The sequence below is a fragment of the Ostrea edulis genome, chromosome 2 (genome assembly GCF_947568905.1).
Source record: "Ostrea edulis chromosome 2, xbOstEdul1.1, whole genome shotgun sequence".
In the NCBI taxonomy this organism is placed as follows: Eukaryota; Metazoa; Mollusca; class Bivalvia; order Ostreida; family Ostreidae; genus Ostrea; species Ostrea edulis.
Genome location: NC_079165.1, coordinates 23229010 through 23241345, shown reverse-complemented (window position 1 = coordinate 23241345; position 12336 = coordinate 23229010). Strand labels below are relative to the sequence as shown.

Genomic DNA, 12336 nt, shown 5'->3' with positions numbered 1-12336 from the left:
TGTCGGGTACAGGGCGGCGAATGACAGGGGAATTTGTCCCTGTCTTCTCCAATATTTACAATCGTTTAGCAGGCTTGTTGCCGAGTAATTGGCAGGGTGTCCATTTCACGTCGCTGTGATGATATAAAGATTGGTTCACTGGCTGCGAATAGGTCGCACATGGAAGTCTTTAGTAAATAATTCTCCGTACACTTTGAACTTAAAAGCATCTGCCGTGAACTAATCGGTTATGACCGCCAATAAAATAAAAGTTGATGTTGATACGTGGGGGGTGGGGGGGGGGGGGTTGAGTTTAATTTAGTTTAATTAATACAATTTTTTATCCGTTTGTTTCTTTTCATTTATACATAAGCATACATATAATCAGCTTGATGAGATCTTGTGCCAAGATTCACGAAAACAGAATAAGGACCGTGTTGGAAATAAGTTCTCGGAGTGCCGCATCCGATAGTAAGACGGCCGTATTTTTTATTTTTTTTTTATTTTTCACGCATTTCATCGACTAAGCACAAACTCGAATTCTGAATTCATCCGCTGAAATTTGAAATGTTGAACAGTGAATGTAAAGGATTTCTGATCATTACTTCCGATCATTCTTTGCTGAGAAAATAAAACTTAAATGTCCCTTTTCTGTAATATTTTGGACAATTTAACCTTTTCATGTAACTATAATTTCTAATATCGCATGATTTGCCTTGAAAGTCATGAAGATAACATAAACGATATTTATAGTATGCAATAGTAAAATAAAAATATAATAGTAAAATGGATATACAATAAAAAAATATATAATAGTAAAATAAATATGTAATAGTAAAATAGAAATCCCATATTAAAATAATTATACAATCGTAAAATGAATATGTGATAGCAAAATGAATATGTAATAGTAAAATAGATATATAATAGTAAAATGATTAAATGATAGTAAAATAGATAAATCATTTTGAAATAATTATACAATCGTAAAATAAATATGTAATAGTAAAATAAATAGATATAGTTTATTCACCAATCAAGGGCCCTCGGGGGGCATGTACATGTTAACAGGCAATTAATTATAACAATGAAAATAAATAACAATCATTTAGAAGTACTACCGGTAATACTGACAGAGTTCACACTTCTGCACTGCACATATCTATAATTATATATGAAATACTGATTACAGACAAGATTTAAATTAACAACATGATAAATAAAGTAACCCAACTGCTTCACATAACAGTTTCTGGGATAGCAAATAATGATAGTGTCGTGTGAATACTTATATAAAAGAGAATAATAGCATTATATGAAAGAATAAAAAAACCACAATATGTTGACCTGATTACAGGGAGCACCAAGGGACAGTGCCTGTTAACAGTCTGGTAATAAATATGTAATAGTGAAATATGTATGTAATAGTAAAATAGATATGCAATAATGAAATGAATATATGCAATAGTAAAATGAATATGATATAGTAAAATAAAATGAATATGTAATGGTAATATAAATATAGACTACAATGAATTAATAAAATAAATATGCAATAGCAAAATAAAAGTGAAATAGCAAAGTAACCATACAATATTAAAATAAATGAATAAATTATTATATTTAGACAGAATAGCACAATTAGTATCAAATCACTAATTTACATTTCGGTCCTGTATAAAACGATATTCACAGACAGATGAATGAGAAAATAGATAGCATAATATAAAATATAATCCATAAAATAATACAAGATATCACTGGGGGGAAATGTAAACATATATCACTTGTTTGAGTTATAATGCTGCAAATATGCAGATTTAAAAGATGCAATAGAACCACAGCTTCTGACAGACTCAATATTAAAATAAATTATTATGCAACGGTCAAATAAATATACAAAAGTGGAATACATAATGCAACGGTAAAATAAATAAACAAAAGAAATGAAATCAGATACGATATATAAAAATGGAATACATAATGCAATAGTAAAATAAATAAACAAAAGTGGAATAGATGCAATAGTAAAATAAATAAACAAAAGTGAAATACATAATGCAATAGCGAAATTTCACAAAATTAGTGTTTGGAGCAGAACGGCATTCGGTCTTTGAAAATTCTCAACATACATGTAATTTACACAATGCTTTACATTCTGAATTGGAGTGAAAGTCGTCTCCAATATAATTACAATTCCTTTTTATATTACTCCACCTGTCTACTTCGACAGGAAGGCAAAAAATTTGTAGTTCTAAATTTGATAAATACAGTGCATATTTTTTAATTTACTAGTTCATATTCAAAGTTCGATTAGTAAATTCTTGATACCACTCCCTTTCAAGATCCTGAAGATTTACAATAATCTTAACCCACAACCACTCATATTATGCAAGTTGTTTTAATTTCCCGCCGCTGTACAAAACTGTAGTCATGAATGTAACAATTTGTGTAAAACTGTTTATTTTTTTTTATCGCTGTTCTGTGGATCATTTATTTGATTTAGTCATATCATAATTAATCTATGTGTGTAATTTTTTTTACCATTTGCTATGTGTTCAATTCATAACGATCATATTTCATATCTCGTAAATGTATATCGGGATTTTGGTAATCATGGTATCATTTTGAAGGGTTTATCAAATAAAAATAATCCACCGTAGGATTTTGATTACTGCTTGATTTATTTCAGAATTTAAGTCTATGGAAAGGCATGTTTTATCAAAGTATTTTTGGAAAAAAATCTAATTTCATACAAATCTCTTGGTAGAAGTTACATACATTTTCTGTATCTGAAAATATGAAATAAAATTAATCATTTACCGCGCACATTTTTTTTTTTAGAAATTCAGATTTTTCTTATTTTCACAAAGGACAGATAACTCTTCATAAAAGTCTCATGTGCAAAAAGGTCAGCTTCTAATCATTTACCAGTCTTGTCAATTTGATCTACTTCACTTTCACTATTATTTAACAATGTCACTTATTTTGATTTAAATCATTCAAAATGGTTCATTATACATTGAATACATTAAGAGAAGAATCAGTGATTTTTTTTTTATCCTTTTATAAGATATACATGCTCAAACCAATCGTGTGGGGGACCCTTTGCATATAAATGCACCTAAGGCAGAACTCCGCTCTTCCCATTAATGATAATATTCATAATTTTGCCCTTAAATTGTCGCACTGGACAAAAACTACCATTATAAACACATTCACAATACAGAGTTTCAAATTTTGAAATTATACGAAAGACCGTGTATGTAGATTTTTGTATTAAACAGGTTGAAAAAACTCGATTAATGCCATTTGCCAATTGGATTCTTTTTAACACATGCAATGACGCATGGAATTTTGATAAATTGTGCATTTCCAACTTAGAATCATTAGTTTTGCAATCATACATATTTACATTTATATATATTCTTTGAAATATTTACATTTGTTACAATTGTTTAACATTAAATATTGTAAGATACCTTTAAGCGGCCAACAGACGGTTCCGTATATTGCACATATGCCTGTTCGTCTGTGGCTTCAGTCTCTCAACATATCAAGTTTCACCACTTCAGATTGAAATGCATATCTTAAGTGTTTGTTTGCATGGCACATTGTTGAAAAGCTATCCTACAAGTTTTGCAGCACATTTACGTTTTGATCAAATAAAGTATGCATCAAAATAAAGTTTCTAATTAAAGTGAGAGGTTATTTAGGACCGTACTAAAATTAAAGTGTGAGGAAAATTAGGACCGTACTAAAATTAAAGTGTGAGGTTAATTAGGACCGTGCTAAAATTAAAGTGTGAGGTTAATTAGGACCGTACTAAAATAATTAGTCACCAGCAGATTCTTCAATGATGTGGGTAAATCTTTTAATTATTAAATTATTATTATTTATTTATTTGCAAAGCTGTATACAGTATTGTATACATGTATCTGTAATTTGTCATGTAAAGTTTGTGCACATTTCAGCTTGTAAACACATGTAGAAGCTTAATGAATTAAAGGGGGTTAAAAAAAATCATTATATTCAAAACATTATATCGGTGCAACAATATTCAGAAAGATCATTCTGCAAAGATTCTCTCCGATTTTGAACAGGTATATAGGAAACTAAGTTGTGTATGTGTGTCTGTCTCTTTGGAGGAGGGTGGGGGTGGGATGGGATAGGGGTAACAGAACAAAAAGGAGAGAGATGATAAAACGTGTACGTTATTGTAAAGGCAAACATGGACTGTGTTATGTATAGCTATAGGGACCCCTATAAAAGTTTATCTAATACTCTCTTTCGAATTGTGAAAAAAAAGGTTTTGAGAGAGAATATTTGTGAGAACATGTCTCCACACCACTTGCCCTCACTAATCTAATATTTTGTAACTACATCTTTCACATGCTGTGGATCACGTTTATGGGGACGTAATTGTGAGGACAGAATGTTGTCCTCATAGTGTACTTTTTGTCCTCACAACTTCTGTCAAATGGTTAAAAATTGTCCTCATTATATCCGTGTATTCTCTTCTAGATATAATGCGGACGTCCTCACTTAACAGGTCTCATCGTCCAGAGAGAGAGAGAGAGAGAGATGGAGAGAGAGAGGGAAAGAGAGAGAGAGAGAGAGGGAAAGAGAGAGAGAGAAAGAGAGAGAGATGAAATATCGTGGGAATGTTTCGTGATATCCCGGTTTTGTGCGGTTCCTGTGGCCACTTGATCGTGGTTTCTTGCAGTTGCGACATGTGCCTGTTGGGTTTGTTTTGCCGAGTGATCTGGCCACCGCTATTGTAGATAAACATTTACAATCATACCTCCATCACATCTGGAATGCATTGCACGTTCTTTATTTGTTTAACACTAATCACTCTTGATTGGCAAATTAAGTCGGCAAATATTGAGAAAATTACATGTGATCGCCTGATTTTATCTCCCCGCTCTAACAGCCCTGCATCTCTTTGACGCGGCAAATGGCCATTATATGGCGTTTAAGAATCGCTTATGTATTTAGTGGCGCGTTGTACAAACTTAAGCGGAGTTTCATGCCACAAACGAAGAAGTTTTTGATATATTTCCATGCCCAATGATAAAGGAGATATAAGAAGTATATTTTATGATTATAAATCCGCAATGTCGTGATGTTTGGCCAAAATTCGCAAACCTTACGACAGACTCCCAACTCGTCTTTTTATATACGGGACATCTTAGGATCCGACTCGGGACATCTTGGGAGTGCCGACAAATTTCCGGAGTATGAACACGGACAGAGAGACCAACCTTCCATCACCTACCCTTCCGGCCACTATGCAGGTCACGTATTGTCACACCAGCCTCTGATCCCAACCGCCAGGGCACATCCATTGGCTTACAGAGGTAAACTCTAAAATTCTTATAACCGAGATAGCATCATAAAGTTAAAAAGAGATAGAATTATTAAAAAGATAAGAAAACCCAAAACGAAACCCAACGAAAAATGACAATAAAAAGAAATACATGTATAATGAAAAAAGACCCCCCTCGATTGCAAATTCTCTGCGACATAATAAAAAAGTTTACTCCTTTATGAGATTCACTTTCAGTGAATCATTTGGTAATTAGACCCTCCGTCTTTATATCATTTTCATTTGTTTATTGTAGGATTTAAAGTTTTCGTACTTTTAGAGGTTTGGAGTATTTTGTGTTTTGCGCGAGTGTGTCATAGTGTAAAATGTTTTCATATCTGATTTCATTTCTTTAAATCATAGATTAATTAATTTAAAAAAAAGATATTTGTATTCATTTATTTTGTTTGTTTATCTCTAGATTCTCCCATAGATATATCACAACTTCGAAATTGAATAAATATATTTCCTTATATTTGCATCGGCGTCAGGTACCATTCCTGATCTTTTATAATTAGTGCAATTAGGAATAAGAAACGATAGAGGACGAGAGACTGAAGAATAATTTAAAAAATGAAGGTGCTGACAAATATTTGTCTCTTGTTTTGTTCAATAAATGTTAGCTACCCTATTCAAGTTAGGGCGGAGTTCTCGAAGAGTTATTTAACTCATTTATTTATCTATTTTATTAATTATTTAATTTGATAAGAGCAAATGATATAGAATTAAATGAATGTCGACTTCTGAATATTTTATATATTTTTCATTGTATCTGTCTGCAGATTATACTATTGATGTATCTTGATCTCAATATCTGCAGATACCAAATCTGTATTTCAATCTTTAATATTCGGTTTCTTTGGTTACAAATTATACATGATGATGGGGACCGTTTTCTAATAAGCCATCAATATCTATGAACATTATCCAAGTCTAATCACCGCTGTGTATAAATATTAAATTGTGGTAACACGTTGTACTAGTATATTTTCCTGCACAAAATAAGTAAATCAATCAAGTTTTTTTTCCATCACTGTTTATTCTTACCAATTCAAAGTTCATGAATTAGTTGGTTCATATTTATTCATCCATTTCTATTTTCAGCAACTATACATACAACATTGTATCAATGCAAACAATTTTACTTCTCACATTTCGTGAATGATGGTGTGTTTAATTTTTGTATTCATATCAATTTTGAAAGTACATATTACTGTGAAAATGAACCCCCACAGGCCTTAATCTTTTCTGTGTAAAGACTAGCCTTGTTTTATGTAGATGTGTTCCATTTTGTTTATATTAGTGATACATATTTATTGGGTTAAAGGATTCAGAAAAATTAAGTGTACAGTGGTTGTATATGTAACCCGAAATGCATATCAGATATCGTAAATGAGGAAAAATCGCCAAAAATAAAAACACCATAATTTTTGTTTTTTCTTCTTCATATAAATGATATCCGTGTTAATTTGCACCAAAAATTGAAGTGTTAGAATTTCAAACTACTCTCCATTATTTTAAAAAATGTCATTTTAGAAAAAATACGCTTACGCTAAATAGATTTTAGAATACCAAATTACCAGAATATGAAATAGAAAATTATATATACGTACATGTATAAAGTTTAGGTACTCTTAAATCAAATTCCGCGTTGAAATTGCCATATCTTTACAATAGTGGAATCAGGAATTATTCTGAAATTATCATAGTGATACTGTAGATATTTCTGAGATCAGTGCTTTTTATTTAATCAAAATTGGACCAGAGATGAGTTCCAGAGAATTGTTTTAATCATGGTTTTTAAATGAAATATATAGGGGAAATTTTCTTTGGGAACGAACTTTTGGTCAAGGAGTGTGTGTTGGTCAAGCAATGAATTTGCATGTTACAAACGAAATTGAAGTATTTTTTGGTAACATTATTTATACTTAAATTCATTTAGACGTCAGAAAACCGCATAAGACTGCAATTTTGAAATAGCAGTAAAGTATGAAATGTTAGTGAAATTAAATAAGAATGAGTGAAATTCATATAGAGAATAGTATCATGGAGGATATGCATGTGTAGAAAATGCATGGTTTTTGGGCGAAGGTAAGAACACGTGATAGTGGCGAGGCTTACCGCGAGCCATCTTCACGGGCTCCACACTAGCCCAAATATTATCAATATTTCAAGAATATTCGATGTGTTTATACTTACAGACAATTGCGCATTTCACTGTAGAAAAATAACATAGAGGCATCGCCTCGGTGTTTGTGTCGTTGACGCTACAATTTGAAACATCAAAACACATAAACACGTCAAAATAAAATCAAACGCACGAGGAATGTTAGGACATTGGCCGAATTATTGACTTACTGTCATTGCGTCACACCAAGTGGTATTGCAGGACAAAACTAATTTTGGGGTACTTAAAAAGGGACTGGTTCACGATTTTTGAACAAAATATTTTTTTATTTTTTATGTGAAACATTAAGAATATAACTCATTTAATGTTGACAGCCAACATTTTGACCTCCTGAATGCAAAAATGAAAGCAATATTTTAGCCTTAAATCTGTGTTATGCAAACAAAGACTCAAGTCTTTTCATGTATACAAACACACCAGTGAAATGTTAGTTTTGTAATATAAAGCATCTAAATTTTGCTTAGTCACAAATTTTAACTTTTAGATGACACATTTTACCTGAAGAATGCTTGAAATGTAAAAGATATAATAAACTTAGATCGATATCCATTTCTTTTGAAAATTTCGTAAACAAAAACATACCGCAATCTTTGTTTACAAAACAAAAAATGAACTCTCTAAAATGAGCTTCTGTGATAATGTATAACCTTAATTTTTGTGTGAAATCTTTTAAACACATTAGGCAGTAGATTCTGATCATCAAAAGTGAAAAAACAAAATTTTGGGGAAAATCGTGAATCAGTCCCTTTAAAATTTGTTTTGCAGTTTATGAAGTGCTAACTATCCGAAACCAATTTATACTCTATTTGCTATCAACTTCATTCCTAACATGTAAATATCATGTTAAAAATGGTGTCCTTCATTTATACAGGATTGCAAAATTAGTTACACTGACAAAATTACATTGATCGATCCTGTTGTAAACAAATTACAGACAATTGTTGCATGTACATGTATATATGTACAGAAATGGCTAGCTTATAATAATACATAAAATGGCGAGAAATATATGCATCCTAAAAGAGGTAACACAATGAAAAGCACAAAGATTAATAAAAAATAGAAAAAAGAAAGGAAAGATAAAGGTCACCCCAGCGACATATTGAAATGGTTCCTTTTTAAAATAATCAGATTTAAAGTCATTCAAGTGGATAATACTATACTGTGAGGTCAACATGATGCAAACCTAAGAAATACAATACCTATATTGACCGAACGCGTAAGACGAGGTGACTAGTGTACTTCGAGTAAAGCTAAAGCATCGTATTAACCAGGAAAATGTCATTCATTGCTTCATTTTATGATCATCGAAACTGGTTACTATGATTTACTAAACGATATCTTGTCGGCCATTTTTGTGTACAGCTAGAGTGCAACTAGAGTCGACGGTAAAAGGAGACATGAATTTTCACAGGATGACCAAAATATGATATTAAGTTTATCAATTTGGGAATTTCCAACTTATTTTTGGTCTGATGCTGGAAAAATCCAATGCTACATTTACATATACCGCGAGAATACGTGGAAGGGAACGTATAACGTTCTATTTTCTTTATATTGTTGGATCTCAGCTGGCGAGAATGATCTACATTAATCAATTATATGATAAAAGAATTTATTGTTTATATTATACGATGATGTAAATTCCATCCGAGATGTTTTGATATTTCTAAGTAACGTTAACTCAGTGAAAGTTGTAATCGCATATCTTTCAGAATTTTTTAAATTATTTGTGCAGAGTCATAGTGTATTTCATTATTCAATCAATAAATTATTAATAATGGTATACACTCCTTAATATTTCAAATTATGTGTAAATATATTTCAATTACGCCTTTTGATATATTTTCATTAAACTATCAAATTAAGTATTTTAAAAAATAAATTAGAATAGATTTGAAATACTGTTCTTTTGTAATGGTTTTGAATATTCCAGGTTTTCCAGTGGAATCGTTGCTGGACCTACAAGATACTGCTTCACTACCCATTCCTCTTCCTGTGTATATCAGGTCTCGTTCTCCTGGGGAAGCTGCCGGATTTATGAAACCCAAGAAGTGTCGGAGGAGTCGCACAGTGTTTACCGAGCTGCAGTTGATGGGATTGGAGAAGAGGTTTGAAGCCCAGAAGTACCTATCTACCCCCGACAGGATCGAACTTGCGGAATCCCTCGGACTTTCACAGGTTCAGGTCAAGACGTGGTACCAGAACCGCCGGATGAAATGGAAGAAATGTGTATGTTTGCTTTAAGCTATTATGATATATATCTCATTTATTCTAAACCTTTTCGATGTCTACAAGTCTATGCATATTGGATTAAAGTAATGTTACATGTAGTTCTAATTCTGAAAATTTTATTATTATTATTGATAAACTTAAGTAAGTGTAAGATTTTATTAAAATAAAGATTTGGATTCTATTAAATAGATAGCGTTATATAGAGAAACTTTTTGGACGGGAAGACCATAATGCAATTCTGCTTCCTTTAGAGCCTCTGATTCTAACGCAATTATTACATGCAAGGTGAAGATAACGAACAGTGATCAATCTCTTAACTCCTATAGCAATATTCCATTTTCACCTGCATATGGTGTTTATATATCTCAACTGATTCGATATGCAAGAGCTTGTTTTGGGTATAGTCAGTTTTTAAATCAAGGTGGGCTACTGACAAACAAGTTGATGGTGCAGGTATTTCAACAGTCTCGATTGAAGTCAGCATTTCGCAAATTCTATGGTCGTTATAACGGTCTAGTTCGTCAATACAACCTCGCATTGGGTCAAATGCTGTCTGACGTGTTTCATACCGATTGTTAAGCTGTTCTTGGCACACTGATTTTGACTGCGGATAACTCCGTTTACCTGATCAGGGTATGGGGCTCACGGCGGGTGTGACCGGTCAACAGGGGCTGCGTACTCCTCCTAGGCACCTGATCCCACCTCTGGTGTGTCCAGGGGTCCGTGTTTGCCCAACTATCTATTTTGTATTGCTTGTAGGAGTTATGAGATTGATCACTGTTCGTTATCTTCACCTTGCATAAGCAATACAAAATAGATAGTTAGGCAAACACGAACCCCTGGACACATCAGAGGTGGGATCAGGTGCCTAGGAGGAGTAAGCATCCCCTGTTGACCGGTCACACCCGCCGTGAGCATTATATCCTGATCAGGTAAACGGAGTTATCCGCAGTCAAAATCAGTGTGCCAAGAACGGCTTGATAATCGGTATGAAGCACGTCAGACAGCATTTATGTAATAACATAAGTTCATAAACCTTAATGATTTCTTTCATTGAAATAACAAATCAAAATTTTACAACAAAAACTTCTAACACCAAAATGACAGCTAATATTGCTTTGAGGACATTCTACAAAAGATATGAAGCTATACTTTTGATACAAATAGTGCCAAATTGCAATTAAAGATTCGCTGTCTCACAGTACATGGAACATTAAAATAATTTAATTTAAACATCTTTTATTATGGATAACAGGATAAGATTAGGCAGCAGACATACAAAGCTGATCAAAATTAGGATATAAACAGATATACCCAAACTCTCTTACTGGTTTCAGATTTGATATCACAAAATTTTATTTCCAAATTTCATTACCCATCAGTATTGAAATACGGGATCTGTTCAAATATTTGAGAATTAGGAAAAGAAGAATAGGCGTGAGCTGTGTTTTGATAGTAATTATAATGTTCTATATACCCGAGATATATCGACTGATTCGATACGCAAGAGCTTGATCTGCGTATGGTCAGTTTTTTAATCGAGGCAGGCTACTGACAAACACGCTGATGATGCAGGGGTTTCATCAGTCTCGTTTAAAGTCAGCATTTTGCAAATTCTATGGTCGTTATAACGATCTAGTTTGCCAAAACAACCTACCATTGGGTCAAATGCTACCTGACGTGTTTCATACCGATTGTTAGACCGTTCTTGGCACACTGATTTTGACTATGGATAACTCCGTTTACCTGATCAAGATATAGGGGTCACGGCGGGTGTGACCGGTCAACACGGGGTGCTTACTCTTCTAGGCACCTGATCCCACCTCTGGTATTTTCAGGGGTCCATGTTTTCCCAACTCTCTCTATTTGGTATTGCTTATAGGAGTTATGAGATTGATCACTGTTTGTTAACTTCACTTTTCATCAAGCTGTATATATGTCCAAGAGCGATCAAAATTTGTAATTCTAAATTGATGCTCATCAGTCATTTATACGAAACCCTTTTAATCTGATTTCAAAATGTGTGAGAACAGGGAACAAACCAATCACCTTTTGGCTTTGAATGATTGTTGCTGTTTGTGGAAGCTAAATCGTAGATAAAGTATAATGTTTTCTACTTGTTACAGGTTATGCAAAACGACAAACCTGTTGGACAACCAGCTGTAATGAAAATTCAGGAAAAAAGCAACTCCGGTGAAGATGAACGTATAAGTGTACCGGAAGTGACGATGCCTTCTGTGTCATCATGACCTTTCATGTCATTGGGCAGCTGTTCGATTACAATTTTGTATGCAAGACTTTCGAGAGGACGGTGTTTGTTTGAAATGATAATCGTTACATTGTCGTATAATAAGAAACTCAGCCATTGATACATGTACCCATAATATGAAATTAACACTTTTTACTACATGTGCCTTATTTCATCACATCTCTAGATCTATAAAAAAAAAAAGAAGAAAAAACCCTTGGAAAAAAACTACTGAATATAAGTCTTGATTTGGAAACTTGCTGATCATCTTAAGACATGACATAATGATGCTCCCCCTTTGCCAGAGTTTTGAAA

At 33.0% G+C, this 12336-nt stretch overlaps 1 protein-coding gene across 1 annotated transcript; it reads left to right on the top strand.

Annotated features, from left to right (window-relative positions):
- The first annotated feature begins 5107 nt into the window (after window positions 1-5107).
- Window positions 5108-9850, top strand: LOC125679790 (homeobox protein BarH-like 1). Its single transcript, XM_048919255.2, has 2 exons — window positions 5108-5349; window positions 9473-9850. Exons 1-2 carry the CDS (start codon window positions 5108-5110, stop codon window positions 9783-9785), a joined length of 555 nt encoding a protein of 184 aa, XP_048775212.2. The 3' UTR covers window positions 9786-9850.
- The last annotated feature ends 2486 nt before the right edge of the window (window positions 9851-12336 follow it).

Bases quoted from the DNA above. Each gene is read 5' to 3' on its own strand.
- LOC125679790 (XM_048919255.2), top strand. From the start codon at position 5,108: ATGTTTGGCCAAAATTCGCAAACCTTACGACAGACTCCCAACTCGTCT. The intron at 5,350-9,472 runs CTAAAATTCTTA...TTTGAATATTCC, and splicing joins TTGGCTTACAGAGGTAAACT to AGGTTTTCCAGTGGAATCGT.